The 18,454-nt window shown below is 40.7% G+C and overlaps 1 protein-coding gene across 1 annotated transcript; it reads right to left on the bottom strand.

The window, feature by feature from the left end:
- Positions 1 to 329: 329 nt before the first annotated feature.
- On the bottom strand, positions 330 to 16,747 carry IL13RA1 (interleukin 13 receptor subunit alpha 1). The gene is made up of 10 exons (XM_030449066.1): positions 16,562 to 16,747; positions 13,170 to 13,321; positions 10,507 to 10,642; positions 8,642 to 8,762; positions 6,317 to 6,501; positions 5,778 to 5,932; positions 4,253 to 4,385; positions 3,717 to 3,813; positions 3,141 to 3,225; positions 330 to 1,579 (listed from the first exon to the last, which is right to left on the bottom strand). The coding sequence occupies exons 1-10, from the start codon at positions 16,638 to 16,640 to the stop codon at positions 1,451 to 1,453; spliced, it is 1,272 nt and encodes a 423-aa protein (XP_030304926.1). The 5' UTR covers positions 16,641 to 16,747; the 3' UTR covers positions 330 to 1,450.
- Between the last annotated feature and the right edge of the window lie 1,707 nt (positions 16,748 to 18,454).

Raw genomic sequence — 18,454 nt, 5'->3', positions numbered from 1 at the left:
AGGAGCAAGAAATTCCTGAACATTAACCATAAGCAGCTGGCATGGTTAGTGCAACCTCACCTTTTCCTCCCTTTGACATTAGTTTCTGCTTCCAGCATAATCAAGGTAAAGTTGCTGTTCTACCCTTGCTGCACAGAGTAGAAACTAATGCTCAGACTTCAGAGCAGAGAAGTAACCCAGTTGAGCCAGAAAATGTCTGTTGAGCTTTGCTGGGTACAGCAACCTCAAAAAAACCCCCAACCAAACAAAAATCTATCAAGAAAATGAATAAATCTGTTCACAGCTAAAAAAAAAAAAAAAAAAAAAAAAGAAAAAGTCATCAAGCTGCTTCAGTAAAATACAGAATGCTTTTTTTTTAAATTCAAGTCACTACCTCATTTAAAATTGCTAAGCACCTGGAGGTGAAACTCAAATCACAGCCTCATCACTACAGGAAGAATAAGGCTTTTCCCATAGAGAGCAGACCAAAGTTGTCATCATCTTTTCCCACAAATCCATCAGCTCAGCAGTAAGGACAGATCTTTGTCATTGACTTAATTTGGCTTCAGTGCTTTAGCACTCACTTCCTGATCCATTTGACCACAGTTCCTTAGACTCATACATCCATCCTGGTAGTTTTTCTGGGCAGACTCAGGATGACTCAGCTTCCAAAAATCAGATGTTTTCAGGCCAATATGGCCAAAGTAGAATCACAGCCTGGTGAGACTCAATGTAGTTATCTGCCACTGTACAACACAAGTTAAAAAAATTATCTCATTCTCATTTTAAAAAACTGAAGAAGTCCATGAAGGCATCTGAGGACAAGTATTTTAAAGGATACAAAACAAAAAGTCTTTTCTAAGGACAGTCAGAATACCACCTGGAGAACAGAGAGGCTTTTCATACACTTTTTAAAAAGAAAATGCAGTCCTCTTTTATGGGATTTAACCACACCACAGCTGGTGAACATCAACCAAAAGTGCAAGTTCAGTCCATAAGTGCCCTCTGGAAAGCACCCTGCCCTGAAGCACACAAAGAATCCATACAGAAATGGTCCGTGCTCTGGTGTCCTACCTTGCAGCTGTTGATCTTAGTAGCACTAATAATCACTCATTTCATCTGCTGCAAAATAGAGCCAAATACTTCAGAGAACTCACAGTGTTTGCTCCAAAATCCCATTTACAGTCCAACGTGAGGCACAAACAGAAGTGCAAATGACAAGTAATAGGTCAAAGATGGATGGAGAATGAGAGATGCTCCCATGCAGCCACACAAAGTTTATGTAAAAGCTCATCTTGAATGATCCAAGATGAGTAATCCCAGCAGAGATGGAGGAATGGCCACTCTTAGTGATGTATCTTCTGAGCACCAGAGAAGCAGGGCCCAGAGAGGTGGAAGCTGGTAGATGTCTCTCTTCACATCTACATTGTCACCTGAGATATGAGAATGGAAGTTTCCTCATCTTTCACTGTTAAAGCAGAGTTTGGTTTTCTTTTTCAGAAATAGTGCACTCTGGAGTCTCTGTTAAAATTAAAGTATGAATTTCTTCTTCCTTAATTAACCTGTTGTTAGCATTCACAGAATCATCCTTTGCACAGCTCTGAAAGAGAACAAAAACATTTTTAACAGTGCTTCGTGAGCATTGGTTTTTCAGCCCATTTCACACATAGCCTGTGTTATGGTGAAAAAGCCAAGGCAGCTGGGAAAGAAACTGTGCTTACTGGGGACATGGCTTTAGCCTGGCTGACAAAAGAGTTGTCCTTTCTGGAGGTAAAGGAGAACTGAAGGTTTGTACCCATGTTAAAGAGTGTTTCCAGCCACAGCTAATCATAGAATCATAGAATTGGCTGGGTTGGAAGGGACCTCAGAGATCATCGAGTCCAACCCTTGAACCAATGGGTGATGCTGAACCAGGAGTACAAAGAAATGGGGATGTACAGGCCTGGAGAGTTTTCACTGAGACCCTGAGCACAATTAGACTACCAAGACAGTACTGAGAGGCAGGACTGCAGCATTACTTAGAGCTTTGTGTCCAAGCACAACGAAGTATAACCAATACTTATGATTCTCATGGCCATGGGTCCCATCTTAGTCTCACAATCACCAATACATGCTGAAATACTTATGCAAAAGATAGTAAACTAGGAGGCTAGATTTATTCTTTCCACATAGTCCTGTTTTATTATTTGGTGAATTCAGAATGCCCTTTAGAAAAAGGGAATACTGGAATTTGGCCTCCAAAACCATTTGCAATAGGAAGGCCACTAAAGGAAACTTTCACAAAGTGAGTGATTCCTACAACTCCTGTACAGCTGAGAACACCCAATGCACAGGCAGCATCAGACACTCAGGCAGTTATTAGCCCATACAATTTGATTTTGAGATGCCCCAGTGGGTCAGAAGGTCCCTTCCACACAAGGACTGTGTTCAGAGAACAAGATACTTGCCTCACATCCAGGTTTGAATTAAGGCTTGTCAATGGACTACCCTCAGGATTTCCATAAAGAGTTACTGACTTGGAGTTGTTTAGAAACCCAGATAATAAAAACTTGCAGAAGAGTTCCCATAATATGTATGTTTATATTTCCTGATACAGTGCCCCATAGCAAGTCTTTAATGAATCAAAGCTTAAAGCAGCTGCAGTTAGTTTTGTTTTTTTGCAGATGAGAAGCTAAATGCCCTGATTTGCTTCATAGCTAAGTGATTGTGGTACAGGGAGTCAAAGTGCTAAAGATACAGGTTTCTGGGAGTCAAATATGAATAACTATTCAACATCGTAAGTGAGCAACTAGGAAAGACCTGAATGTTCAGCAGAAGGAGTTTAGTGGAGTTGCAATGAGCAAAAACCAAACAAAACATCAATTGTTAAAAAAAATCTAAACACAAAAAAACCCTAAAAGCAAAGCAAAACACACTTAAAGGAGTAGCAGTCTGTGAAACAAAAGAATAGCTCAATTCTAGTCATGTATCTAGAAAATGCATGCAACTTGAAGTGGAAAAAAAATCCCCCTCAGCTCTGAGCAATTGTTAACAAACAACTCTTAACAGTCTGCATACATACACTTTCACATATACAGATATCTTAATATAGATATAGATATTAGGAAAACTGAAAACCTACATACTTCAGTTCAATCAACACTTCTTAGCTTCTTACTGACCTGGTAATCCTCAGTCTGCTCTCCAAACATACGCTTAAGAATTTCTCTAGGGTCCGGAATTGGAGGAAAAATAAGTATCTTAAGCCTTTGGAAAAATAAAAAGAAAAGCTTTAGAAGAAAGATCTATTAATTTAAAAACCACCCTTTCAAAGTCATACTTGGGTGCAACTCTACCTAATTCTCACTTTTTCTGCCCAAGCCAAAAGAAGTGGGAAAATGTTCCCACAGACAAATTCTAAATAATTTTCACTGTTGACCAAGCAGCAAAAGCAGACTTAAAAAAAATCTGGTAAAATAAATTTCATCTATAAGCCTAATTTCGAGTTTGGACTATATTGCTTAAAGAGAGGAGATACAATACATGTGCAACAAGAATAAGGTGTGTAAAAGCTAATTCTCATGACAGAGGCACAATAGTGTTGCCCTTTTTGCATGCAGTTCATGTTATTGGTAAAGACAGCTGCTCCTGAAACATGATACAACAGGGACAGTTACCTGGAAGAGAGAGGAAATGTAACACAAGTCAAAGACCAATCAGATTTAGTGGATTGTAAATAAAGGGAGATGATTATTTACCTTTTCAGATAAACCAGTAGAATTATTGTTGATACTGCTACTATTGCTGGAACTGCCACTATTAAGACAAAGTAGAAAGTAGAGTCTGCCTTCTCACCTGGAAAACAAAAGTTGTGGATAATTAGGGATGTTTTGGGAGGCCCTCGAGGAGTAATTAATTATTTTTTTTTATGAATTCATAGACTGGATTTTTCCAAATACCCTCCGACTTCTGCAGGCAACAAGTCCTTTTTGAAAGCATTATAATGTAGATACACTTGGCAAGAAAATGGAAACCATCAGGACTGGGGGATGAAAAGCTGATGGCACTGAAAAGGGGCTGTTGCCCAGCTACAGGGACAGCAATCCCATCCACACACATCAATTACAGGCAGTACTTGATGGCACTGCTGAAGGACATTGCCCTCTTATCACCTAAAATTGATACACAAAGATGAGCTTTCACTCCCATTTACTTAGCAGACAAAAGGTTCCAAATTAGATGCCTTACAGAGGAAGAATAAAGTGCAACAAATTGCAGGAAGAATTATTCTCACCTATACTCTTCTCTTCACTCCAGTCACTATAGAGCTTGCTGCTGTAACACTCAGGCTTTGGTTTTGCTCTCACTTTGAAGGCATACTTGCTATTAGGATCAGTGCTAGGAACTGTCACGTAATTATTTTCAACCTAAGGTTAAAAAAAAAAAGGTAATTTGCTTCATCCAATGAGCAATGTTTTCTCAGTCACTTACAAGCCCACAGTCATTATGTGGCTAATGTATTCTGAATGAATACTGAACTTCATAAAAAAGGACACACTGAACCAGGACAAACTGCCTAAATAGAGATTCCAAAGCTGTGATTTAATCATATTCACTGCTATCTTTATCATACAGCACCTGGCAATTTGGCATCAATAATTAAACTAAGACTTGGTGTCTGGAACTGCATCTGTGTCTTATGCCACCTTTCCCTTCACAGCAATGTTGATGCAGTTTTGACCACACCAACCTTCAGTGATGCCTCTAGAGAGGCACTCAAATACTCTAGCTGGGCTCAAACTTCATTTATTTTTGATCCAAAATAGCAGTTTCCTGTGGAAAGTTGATATTATTCAAGCTTACTAAATTTGGGGTAGAACAAACAACTAAACATGTTCCACAGTAGTAGACTGCACCTCACTTCTACATTTATCACACTGTTTACCACTGACCAAATAGTAGTCAGCCTGGCAATGCAGATACAGGCACAAGGACATCCAGACACTAAACTCAGTGCTTTATTACACTTTTTTTAGCATATCTAAGAGCACAGACCTTTCCCCACCCCCATGCCTTTTTATCCCCTTACTTTTCTGCGTAACACTCAGTGTTCCTGTGTGTACCAGCAATGAATTTCACTTTATGACAATCAAGGCCAAATCTGACCAAGCACAGACCAGGACAGGAAAACCCAACACCTACAGACCAGAATCCCATATACTAAAGCAAACAGGTACATGCACCTCAGTGTATTTCCTGTTAAGTGTTTACTTTATTGCTTTGCCATAACAAATGATGGCAAGGATTCACAAGACTTCAATCCCTTCAAGGGTTGGACCTGATGATCTCTGAGGTCCCTTCCAACCCAGCCAATTCTATGATTCTGATTTGTGTAGCGGGAGGAGCCTTTCTTGCTCCTGAGGCTCGACGAGCTGCTGGCCTCTCCATTGCCTCACACAGGAGTGAGCTTCCTCCTTGTGGGTGTGTGTCCCACCTTTATTGGCCCCCTGGTAATAGGGGGCCCGCCCTAACCAGGCACAGGTGGACTCACACCCACTCTCTGGCAACCCGAGGCACCTGGTTTATCTTGTTTCTCTACAGATTTGTATTGCACAGATACTGCTACCAGAAACCTACTGCATGGGAGAAAAATCTTATGGCCACACAATGCTTCCAGCTACTGTACCAGACCCACTCACATGCAGCATACACCATTTTTCACTTTTAAACAGCAAATATTTGAGTTACTGTGGATATCAACACAAGTTTATAAAAGATACACAGGAAAAAATTGGTCAACTCAAGTAATGAAAAATTACTTCAATTCTCTGAGCAGTATCCAAACCACCACTGTGATATTCAACTTCATAACCCAAACACTTTTCTGGGAAGGTGGAAGTGGAAACACTCCATTCCATGTATATTCCATCATTAATCTTTGACAGTGTAACTCTTCTTGGAGTAGCAGGTTTTACTGAAAAACAAAGTGGAAGAATTACTTTACATTTCACTAGTTATAAAAGTGGTTCAAGTCCTATACTGCATAATGTTACAGGTCAGGAACAGAAAGTGAACCAAGTTAGCACCCAAAAGTAAAGAAAGTGTAACAACAACAGATGAGTAATAGTGAAAATTAGGGGAAAAGGAAAAAAAAAAGAAAAACAAAGCCAAACCAAACCCAAAACAATATCCCCCCAAACCAAACCCTTTCTATGTAATTTCTAAATCAAAGCTCAATAGAAGAGAGCATTTAGTCATGTTGTCTCATCCATACAGATGTATCACAAGCTTCTCAAACACAATGATGTACTACCAAGCTTCTTTTGTTATATTTTTTGTAATGGGATGTTAAAATTACCAAGAGTTGTAGGATTTTTATTTGCACACACAGGCCTAATTTCTTCAGCATCAGTTCTGATCAAAATACTTATATCTGGGTAAGTATTGGTGACTTTCGGGAAGCTAAGATTGAAAATGCATCTGAAGATTCCTTGGTCCACAGAATAGTTGTTGCACTTCTGATGGTTTTTCAAACCATCAAACCTATAGGAATATTAATAATTTTTAAATTTCAAAAGAATAGGAGAACAATGGACAAGCTTATTTTTAAACCTGTATTACAAATTCTTAAGACAAAACTTGCATTAAAGCTGTCCTATAGCATATATAAAAGTAAAGCTAAGCAAGTAAGAAGGTTCTAATTTATCTCAAGCTTTAGAAAGAACATTATTTTTTTAAAGAGTGTCAACTAGCAGAAAGTGAGGCAGTTTTGCTCTATACCCAAGCATCAAAGATAACAGCTGCTTTCAGCTTTGGTCCACATTCTCCCCAGGGGAAAACTATTTCAAGGAAAAAAAAAATATTTAGAAAGCCAGGTAATTTGGATCACTTCTGGGATAGGATGAGCTGCTCAGCTGCCTTTACCAATGCCTTAGGGATTGTGGCTCTTGGTTGAGATGGTTGAGTTTCATCTATTGCCTGCATTTGCTATTCAAAGTGTCAATACTCCCTTCTGATAGCAGAGAAGTTATGACAAACTGACTCATTGCTTCCAGCTTCCAAGTTCCAATGAAAATTCACCAGTAGCTTTTCCTCCATAGAAAATTGATTATCTTTATTTTTTCAAAGTGATACAGAGTAAATAAATTATTTGTTTAGGAAAACAACAGGAGTGATGTTCCCCTATTTCACATCTCAATACACAGGGGCAGGAGAAGACAAAACTGCCTCTCGTTTTCAGGTCCAGCCTCCTTTTTGATCCCTCCCTTGCCACTTTTCTGCACTGGGGCTTCCTGAGGATGGGAAACATTCCAAACAGACAATACTGTGCCAAAGCACCAACCTGCTCTCATAAACCTCATTTTCAGTAAGTACTACTGTGCACTGACTGGATTTCTTTGTTCTAAGCTCATGTCATATTTATACTCACTTTGGATGAAAGGAAGAGCTTTTAAAAAGAAAACATCAGTGAAGGAGAGTACAGAATGGAACTAAGCCATAATTTTTCAGGTAACTGTTTACTCATTTCTGAAAAGCAAACAAAAAATCCCACCTCACTGACCTTACAGAAAATGCATCTTTCGATCCAAAAGCCAAGCTTTTCTGTAGTTTTCAGCTTTAAAACTGAAAATACCCCAACTTTCTTTCCATGCAGCCTGCCTGAAAACACTGTTCTGACACTGCAGCTACATCTTTCAGGTAAACTGAAAATAACCAGCTCTATTATGAAGCCTTATTCCAGTGATTATCCATAAACTCAGAAATTCAGGTTGCCGAGGTGTCATTGGTATTGTTCTTGTAATAAAGAAAAAAATTATTGGAGTAGCAGTTTAGAGAGAGAACAGTCCTCCCAGGATTTAACTAAAGCAGCAAGTTTTCTGCTTTTTGCTGTCCAAATTCAATAATTAAACAGCCTGCAAGACTGCCATGGGAAAGGAAGCAAAACAATTTCAGTGCAGATAAGTCATAAAGTTGATTTTGAAGTACAAAGGTCTTTCAGAAAATAAAATGCAATATTTCTACAGAAGCTAATGTAATCTGTCATTTCCCAAGCCCCATCAACATGCAGAAGTATGCATAGATTAAAAAACTTTGCTGCCAACTTTTTGCTCACACTACAACTCTGTTCCCTTGGAAGAAAAGTCTGTTTATGGCACTCAGCTGGCAGGTGTGGATGATGATAAAAAGATGTTCTCCATAACACTCGAGGTGAATCAGTTATTTATGACATAGAAGATATAAACAAAACTATTGCTAAATGTTATTTATGCTTTCATGCCATTTTCCAATCATTTAAGATCTAACAGATACATTAGTGACTGATTCTGATTTAAATGTTTTGGTTGGGCTGCCAAGAAAGCAGTTAGTATATTGGTCTAGTTTAGTTCTTAATTCTTCCCTCTTTGAACCCAGATTAGAAAAACATTAGAAAGCAACTGCAGCTATTCTAGATTGGACTACAGAAGCAGCCAGTGCTTCCCAGTTTCCCAAGAAGTCTCAACAACAGCCACCTCTTCACCCTTCAGCAGCAAAGTTATCTGCTGGACAGGATCCAACAATAACTTGTACATGATGCCTTGGAATCTCTCAAAGCAACAGGAAGCAGATAAATAAAACATGTAATGTAAACCTAAAGATCAGCACTAAAGCACTTTTAGAGTTAGGAATAAAAAGTTATACAAACCAGTAGTACAACGTGTAACTGGTGTTGCTGTTTGCCTTCTCCCCAGGACGCCACGTACAAACCATGTATTCCAAATTGTGCCAAGCACACCTCAAGTCAACAGCAGCAGTACCTGGAATACCTGCGAGGCAAGTTGGAGAGCTCTCTTCAGATTTCTATTGCCAGCAAAGTCTTCTCCCCAGTTTCTAGAAGCAAAGCATCCCTTTTTTTACATAACTGAAGCTGTTGAGAAGGCAAAGGTGGGTCACTTCCCAGCCTGCAGTGCCTGCCTCAGCACAGCCAGGGAAGAATTCCAGTTGTTTATCACTTGCAAGAGCTGAAATTGCACCAGGACAACTTCTAAATGCCAGCTAATCATAACACTGAATCTCAGTTTCTACTCTGTTACTACTTATTGTTACCTGATGCTAAGGACAAGGTGTTGAATCAGGAAAGTACTAAAATACAGACACTTATTAAAAAAGAGTTAAAGTAATTGGCAATTATATGGACAGCACTTAGTTTTATAGTTGCTACAGCCATCAGCACTAAAATTACTCAGCATTTAATTAGTTATGATACAATATTAGTTCTCCAGTACTCTGGAAATGGAAATACCTGAAGTTCTTATATATGGACAAAAGCAGAACTGAGGTAAGTTGAATTTTTATTTGAGACCCATACACCTCTAGACGTTCAACTTCTTCAACACAGGGAAACCCAAATTACAGAAAATAAATACACGAGTACATAGCAATTGTGAGTACAGATGTCAATGTATCTCCCAGGCAGAGTAATTATGGAATAGTCTACTCATATCCAACTTGCATTTTGGAATAGTACAAGTTCTTTGTACTATATTGGCATATTACAGCATGTTAGATATTTCTTCCTTGTAACAAGTAGCAATATCTCACCAAACTAAAAATAAAATGCATGTTAATTTTACTAAAAATCCAGGCTTTTATTGATAGCAAACTCCAAATAACATTTTATTTCTGAGCTTGCAAACCGAACCCATTTCTCCTATTCCAAGAAGTATTTAAAAGTATTTTATCTGCAAGCAGACTTTTGAAAGCCCCAATCTGTTTGGTACAGACTTCCCTGATTTGCAGAATTCTTTTCTGACAGACACACAGACAAGCCTGATAAGCTCTCAGATTCTCCCATCCACATGTAGTTTTCATCCGCATCAAATCATGCTCCTGAGTTAGAGAGACTTTTATTAATGAAGGCAAAGGGCTCTGTTTCCTTGCTGTACATCCTACCTTCCAATATCTAACAGAATATATTATTCCTTAAAGTTTACTTCGGACCCCTTATTTCAAGAAATAAAAAATATTTTTTCTCTATTCATTTCGCTATCCAGAGTTTTGCAGACCTTGTTCATCTCTTTGAAAATCAGAGAGCCTAACTATAACTATTTGTCACTTATTCAACAAGTTGTTAAATTTGCTAATTATTTCCCCTAATATTTACAAATGTAGGGTTATTTTAGGGATATTTACTTGTACAGAAAAATCTTGGCTTCAAAGGCTTCAGTGTTACTCATGAAGTCAGCAGGCTTAAAACAAATAATGTTGCTTCTTTTCTTTCAAACACAGCATGACAAGAATAACAGCCATCACATCATTGTTTTGGAAAAGCATTTAAATTTACAGGTTTGCCCATAAAGTTTTAAGTGTCAGAAGACTCCATTTGGGTTTAAATATAGTATAATCATTCTGTTTAAACTGTCAAGTGAACCAGCCCTCCTTGCTCGTATGGCCGCATTAGTCTGATACGCATCTATGATACTCAGTGAAACCAGCATGGAAGAGAAGGCCGTGTCTCCTCATGCCAAGAGAGCCACCTCTGGCTCACATCTGGCCACCACCACACGTTACCTGTTGGCAGAAGAGAGGTCTCCACCCACTGGCTGGGCTCACTGCTGTTGCCATCCTTGCATTCACTTCTCACTTTGAAACGCATTTCCTCACTCAAGAACGCGTTTGTCACACGGAAGCGACTCTTGCTCCATTCCTGGGTTTAGATGGGGAGGGGGGGTGAGGTGTAAGAAAATCAGAACTGTATCAGACACATGGCAATTACTATAAATACTTTAAAGCCCCTCAGACAGCATCTCAAAGCCAAATCAAATGTGTCTGACAACATGGGAAGTCTTGGCATCATTTAGCTTCTCCTTCTCCTCATCAGATGTGCTCACAACTCAAAGGAGAACTTCTCTTTCTCCACTGACCTGCAGGCATGAGCAGAGGCCACAGCAAGGAACAGCTATAATGGGAGGGAAAATAGTCCTACAGTAAGCCTTTATGGACAATGCAAAATAAGCACATTAATACTTTAGCTATATAAAGAAAAAACTTACAGATCTAACCTTCATCTTTCTGTGTGTGTGCACATGTGCATGTCATAAACAGAAGAAAGAGCATTTGAAGACAACCAAAAAGCAATGAAAAGAGTCTGCATGGATTTAAGGAGCAAAGGAAAACAATTATCAATACAAATCCAAAAATGTGTATTAAATACAACACTGCCCAATACAACACAACCCAAGGAGCCCATGAGCTTTCCATAAGACAGGACGTGTTTATGTGAGAAAAAGGCTTTCCCTTCTCTTCCACTTTCTTGGTCATCTTTTATTGGGTGAGAGGGACATCTGTTACTAACTGGAAGCAGGATTAAAATAGATTGTTATGTAATGAATGGTGTAATCACTCTTGTATGGGAAAAAAAGTATTGGCACTAATGAGAATGCAGAGAAATCAAACAACACTGAACAAAACAGCTGTAATGCAAAAAGACTCGACAAGGTGACACGCAGCCTTGTTCATCCTGTTTCACTGAACCCCTGTCCCTTTCACTGAGCTTCTTTCACTGCTGCTGACTTTAGAATTGGTTAGATCCTTCCACAAATTCATCCAGCTCATTAACCAAGAAGACTTTTAACTTGATAATTTGTTAGTGAGCCATCAGAAGTGGTAAACAGGTTTTTGCTGAGTTAGCAAGCTTAGCTGGCTCATGTAATAGGTCTGATGAAGGTCACTAGAGAAAGCATCAAAAATAGAGCTGTCAAAAATGCAAAAATGCACAGCTCTCGGTCACAATGGCAAAACATGAACTTGCAGCCCTGAAAGCCAACCCTATCCTGGGCTGCTTCAAAAGAAGTGTGGCCAGCAAGTTGAGGGAGAGTGTGTTGGGGTTGTTCAGCCTGGAGAAGGATCCAGGAACACCTTATAGTTTTTCCAGTACCTCAAGGTGGTCTACAAGGGAACTGAAAAGGGACTTTTCACAAGGGCACACAGTGACAGAACAAGGAGTAATGGCTTTAAGCTGGAAAAGGGTAGATTTAGCTTAGGTAATAGGAAAAAATTAAGTGTGAGGGCAGTGAGGCACTGGCACAGGTTTCCCAGAGAGGCTGGATAGGGCGTTCAGCAACCTGGTCTAGATATCTCCATCCCTGCCCATGCAGAGGGGGACAGAAATTAAATGAGGTTCTTTCCAACCAAAATCTTTCTATGATTCTCCAAATAAACCAGAATTACCCTTTTAGCAGTGTTAAGCCATTAAATACGTTCAGCTGTTTGAGAAACACGAGCTTTACCTCAAATAAGAGAGATCCTGGAGCTATCACAAAAATACAGCAGTGACCATGAAAAGGCCATTGTAAACCTCAGCCCTTAAAACAATCATAGGGCCCAAAAAAGGACTATTTCAAGAGGCATCACGTCAATTTTAACCACATCCAAATTAGCAATGCTCCAGATCCCACAGTCAGTGCATATTTAAGACTTCAAATTCAGATGGTTTGGAATTATGGACTGATAACAGATTATCTTACTGTAAAAATATTTGTCCCACAGCCCTTTCAGTATCATGGCAATGCTGCTTTCAGTCCTTTCCAAATCGTTAATCCACACATTATTTCCATATTTGCATATGGCCTGCAAGCCATCTAACACAGAAATAAAAGCCCCCAAGAAGTTTTACAGGTTCTGTTCCAGGGAACAAATGTGTTCCATGCTGTATTCATTAACACAATCCCTGTGGAAAACTGAAAGCTCTGGAACAGAGCAAACACAGGAATACATCGGGATCAGCATTACCTGCAGAAGACACTGTGCCATCAAATCATGACTACACCAAGGTAGGCACCTCCTGAAACTGAGTTCAAAGTGAAGAAGATCTGCTTTTGCAAGCTGCCATTTAAGTCTTAAGGATGCAGATCACTCTATAAATATTTTTTTTCTAGAAAGCTGCAAAAGCCAAGACTGAAGCAATTTTTTTAAAATCATTACCATGGTGCTTCTGTATTATCAGTAGCAGCTCAATTATCAGAGTGTGACAGACAGATTTTTCTGATCTGAAGATCCCACATCGTGGTGTGACTCATTTTTGAGGTTCTGATACCATTACAAAAATTAAATGCTGTATTAATATTGTATTTATAGATATTTATGTACGTACACATGCATACTTAAACACACATAATTTTATCAAAATAAGGCATTTACTGGACCACAGCAGTTTAAAGAGGTGATGTACTTACCCTCTTCTCCTGAGGGACCTGATCAATCATAATGTCACTGGAATACTCCAGGTCGCAGCTACTACTGACATTCTCTGGGGGATTCCATGTCCAGTTCAGGGTGCAGATTTGGATAAATGAGTAGTCCAGGTTGGATGGAGGTGGAAGAGCTCCTGAAAGTTATGGATATATCAGCCCTATTGGTCCACATTTTTCTATTAGTAATTCTGACAGATTTTTAACTCTCCAACAGAAAACACCACAAAAGAGCTCAGCTCTGTCAGCTCGGATTTGCTATCAGATAAGCTACTGCCCATTGAACTGGTTCTACTATTCCTGTTACCTCAGTCTATTAATAATTTAAATAATTATGGGAAACACAGACACAAAAAGTCATTTTTAAGAAACTGCAGCATGCAACAATGTATTGGCTGTGGTAATGAAACATGCTTGTGGAGGGAAGGTGAGTCTCATTTCTCAGGTCTTTTCTGCTGTGAGTTTGCACTCCCCATGCTGAATCTTTAATACAAACAGTATATACATTTATTTTGTAGAGCAATTAATACTTTATTCTACCCCAAAATTATCCATCAATGCAGTTTTAGAGAGAAAATATTTTTTAAAAGTGATTATATCTTGCAAGTGATAGATGTACATTGGTACACCATTTAGCCCAGTCCAAGCAAAACCAAGGACGTTAAAAACCAACAATGTTAAAACTCAAGAATGCAAAAAGCTAAAGAAATTTGAGTGCTTTTTCAATTACTCACCTAAACTTTTCATGCTAAGCTGTGACACAGTGAGCAAGAACAGCGTGGGACAAATAGTAATTTACTACTGGTGCACTTCTTAATCTCCCCAAAAGCAAGATCGAAGCAGAGGAAGTGCCCTGACTCAGAGAGTTGCTGGGACAAAGCCACTTGTGCACTGACCTTTCCTTACTTTTGTGCACTGAGTCACACTTTGCTCAATATCGTCACACGGCTTGAAGGTCGCATTAGAAAAGGAAAGAAGTAAAATGTGACAGAAAACAGAAAACTGCCACAAAAAGGTAAAGAATGCATCAGAATTGAATTCTAGAAATAGTTACCAACTGGTAATTCCCTAAGGAAACGAAAGTGAATTTTGCTTTTTTAAAAAGGGCTACTCTAATGTGTGCTTTTAGGACATATTAAATAAGAGATCAAATGAGACTCCTTTTCAAAGGTACCTACAGGTATCACTACTGAGACACCCATCTGTCTGCAGAAATAAAGTACCCCTTGTGCCTCAGTAGTTACACAAACACTTCAAAGTGGCATCAACCAGGGCTGCAGGTCTTGCTCAGCCTGGGGAACTTGTTTGTCCCAAGACACCAGTCTCAACTCGTGCCAACATTTGGGGGAGCACACAGGAAAAGGGCAGATTTTCACTGAGATTGGTTTTGCCATCTGGATCACTGTGCAGCCCTATTTCCTTCTGCTAGCTCCAAGAAGAGGGCAGATGGAAAAGCAAGTAAGCTTCTTTCAGTGAGACTTCTGTTCAAAACATCCATGACACCATTATTTTACACTTCCTGAGAGGTTCAGCTGTCAAAGCTTGAAGAAAATTAATCAAATTCCTGGAGCCTTCTCAGACCTCCACACAGTTAAAAGGCAATGATAGTGATCAGGCATTATTACCACCTGCATGCCTGTGTGTGTGTGTGCAGGTAACAGATGCTCACACAGAAAATGAGAGTAATAAATAGGATTTACTGTTTCAGTCTGGATATGCTTAATTTTTTAAAAAACTTGTAACTTTTGGCTTTTTTGGTTTTTTTTATTTTCAGTTTTATAGTCAGCCCTGGGAGCAGAGAAGATGAATTTTTGTTCTGACAGAAATAGCCTTCCCTGAGACACCTGAACTGAGCCAGAATATCTTTGCTTATTACCTGTTCAGCCAACAAAAACTTACGATGGATTTTAGGAACAGCAGCACGGGCTTAAGTTTGCAAATACTGAGTCACTTACATTACCTAAAAAAAAGTTTAAATATATTTCATCAAAAAGACTACACGACTTCAAGAATTCTGTCTTCCCATAATCACACTTCTTATTACTTATATAAGCAACAAAATATCTTAATAAATTGTCTAATTTCCGATTACTATTCTAAAGCTCTTCATGTTTCCTCTTAATAGGTTTGTTTATAAGCAATTGTATTCAAGTGTGCAGATACTTAAGCTCACGAAGCTGGAAATACTCAAGGTTTATTAATAAATGAATAAACTATATTAGCATGAGAATTTTAAATCTAGTAGGTTTTAGATTAGTCTATATCATTCTGAAGCTCTGAAGTGTTTTAATATTATATTCAGCTGATTAGCTTTTATTCATAGGTTTGTCCAGTCTCATACTTTTGTTGTACAAAATATGCACACAGTCGAATACTTTTGTTATTAAATAATTATCACTACAGCAATTTATCAGAGCAACTCAAAGACCAACTACAAACCATAGGCAAGACATTATATCCCTCTTAAAAAACACAACCACAGTGATGCTTCTAAGAAAAACAAAATGCAGCAGCAACTCGCCGAGATGAGCTGAGGTAACCCTGCATAAAACCAGTTTTATTTCTAAATTAAATAACGTGGAAGCATCAACAAATACTTTGCACTAAGTATCGTAAGAGTGAAGCGTCATAAATACTTCGTATTTTGTTCTCCTGTATTTTCTTAAGTTGATTTCATAGTTACAAACCGAACTGTAGCCAGCTGAAAATAATAACTCTGATGTTTGCCACTGTATTTTTGCGTAACATTAGTAAAGACAACTCAAGGCTCCGAGCCCCGTTTCTTAAGAGACCCTCTCGGACATTCACACATCCTCCCTGCAGCTTCGTGCTTCCAGCCGCGGGGAAAATAAAAGTGACGCCAAAGGCAAAGCCCAAAGCACCCAGCGAGGGAACCGCTCCCGCAACACGCAACCTCTGCTCCCGCAAACCCCGAGGCTCAGCAGTGTGCGGGGATCCGCCGCAAGCACAGGCACAGAGAGAACGGGTGGGCTTTGGTTTTGGTGGTTAAGGCAGAGACAGTCCCGGGAAGCGAAAACAGAGCTTAGATTTCTGCTGCCCCTGTCAAAACGCTGTAGTACACAGACAGAAAAGCAGATTTTTAAGCATTCCCGCTCCCCTGCCCGGCAAGCGGCAGGGAGCTCTGCTCCCCCACACAGCTGAGGCATTTCGGGCGATTTCATAAATAAACATTTAACTTGAAACATACCCGCACCCAGCCCACCGCCCCCGCGGCCGCCCGATCCCCGCACGGGACGGGCCCGCAGCGGATCCCCCGCGGGTATCCCCGGCCCCAGCGAGCCCCCAGCAGCGAAGAGGGGCGAGCCCGGTTCGGGGCTGGTGCCGGCCGGTGGTCCCGCTCCCCTTCCCGCTCCTACCTGCTGCCACGGCCGCGGCAACCACGCAGCAGAGGGCGAGGATAAGCCGGCATGGCATTGGCAGTCCAGCAGCATCCATAGCTGCAGCCGCCCCAGCGCGGCTTCTCCCTCCCACTTCCCGTCGGGGAGGCCGGGCCAGACGGGAAGAGCCGCGCCACGTCCCGCCCAGGTAACCCGAGCCGAACGGGGAGCGGCAGCAGCGTTCCCGTCCGGTGCAATCCGGACCGCCACCTGGGCCGCGACCTGGGCAGTGGTCTGGGAGCTGGGCTGCGTCTTCGCTGCCGTGGGGGACCCTCCCACGACACACGCTGGCCTCACGCTGTCCCCTCTCCCCGTTGTCACCCATTGTGTCACCCCACGTGTCACCCGCTGCCTGTCTTTAGGTCTCCGTTGGCCACCGCTGCCTCCCGCACCCACATCACAGAGACATTTTGCTTTCCTCCGGACTTCTCTAAACGTCCCGGGGCCCTCCCCAAACACTGCTGCAAAACCCGAACTCAGCGTTGACCAAGGACCCCGCAGCCTCCCGCACACCCTCTGTAGGGACCACAGCCCCACAGCCAGCACCAGGCACTGCGCAGCTTCCCCGGCCCCAGTCCAGTGGTCCGCAGAACCCTCCTGGAGCACTCACCCCGCTCCCTGCACACAGCATTTCAGCACGGCCAGAAATTCGGAAAGATCTTGGTTTGAGAGCCAGAGTAATTTTCCTGTTAAAACCAGATCCATACTTGGCTCCTGTTATTGAAACATGCCCAAGCCAGTCCTATCATCTCACAGGGAAATTAACTATGATAGCACAGCTCTTACTAATTCTCTTGATGTTAAAGCTAGTTATCCAATCTCCCTGGCAGAACTTCTTTTTTTCAAATTCAGGTCATTTCTATAGTTCCCATCTATACTAAAAACATACATAGTTTTTTTTCTGATGCAGTGCTACAGGTTCTTCTTTCTTTGAACTTCCCCAAATGCCCTCTGCTTCAGCCCCTTCCAGGCATGCTCAGGTCACTTGTAATTCTCTCCCTTTCATTGGTGTGAATGGCAAGTAGTTTTCCCAGATTTCCACAAAAGTGAGGATATCACACACATGATATTTGGACACACTCAGTATAGGAAAACATTTGGCATAAGGCTTTTTCTTATGACCTAGATCTTGGAGGTAGCTAGCAAGCTTTGGTCCCAGTTGCAATCCAAATACAGGTATTAGGAAAATAGTACAGATCTATAAGAGATGAAACCTTGGCTAAGTTTCAAGGAAAAGCAAAATTCAGTGAAATTAGTGAAAATTACTTCTTCCTAAGCCAACAGAATATTTCAGTATTAATCAGTTCTTCAAGGAGTTTTGCAAGACATTCTAGAAAAAGGGAAGCAGGTCTTTTTATGGTAGGGTGGGGAATATCCTGTGTTATTGTTGAGGGCTTTTTGATTTTTTTGTCTGTTTGTTTTCACACTCCTGTGAAAAGAAGAGAATTCAGCAAATTTCCTGGTTGCTGTTATGAAGTACTCAAGGGTCTGAAATTATGATCAAATTAAAATTGTGGCTTAAAGGTCCAGAATGTAGAACCTTTGAGTCACACAGGCTGGGTGACCACCTATGGCTGGTATGGACTCTGCCTGCTAGCGATGACCTTTGTGGAGCAGAACTGATCCAAGACACAGTTACATCCCTCTTGCTTTCAGTTTTCTCTCCTTCCTTCCTTCTTTCTTTTTTCTCCACTCTTTCTCCTGGTAAAGCTGGGGCCAAGCACACTTCCCATGGTTCACACACTTCTGACTGCCTGTCCATTGTTGCTGTTGCTGAGATGGTTTTTTCCCAGCACTCTCCGTCCTCCCCAAACAAAATTGCTGATTGCCAGCACATGACAAGCAGAATTCCTGCCAAAGCCTTTGCCATGC

Source organism: Calypte anna, chromosome 4 (genome assembly GCF_003957555.1).
Source record: "Calypte anna isolate BGI_N300 chromosome 4, bCalAnn1_v1.p, whole genome shotgun sequence".
Taxonomy (NCBI): domain Eukaryota; kingdom Metazoa; phylum Chordata; class Aves; order Apodiformes; family Trochilidae; genus Calypte; species Calypte anna.
This window is presented reverse-complemented; position numbering and strand designations above follow the sequence as displayed.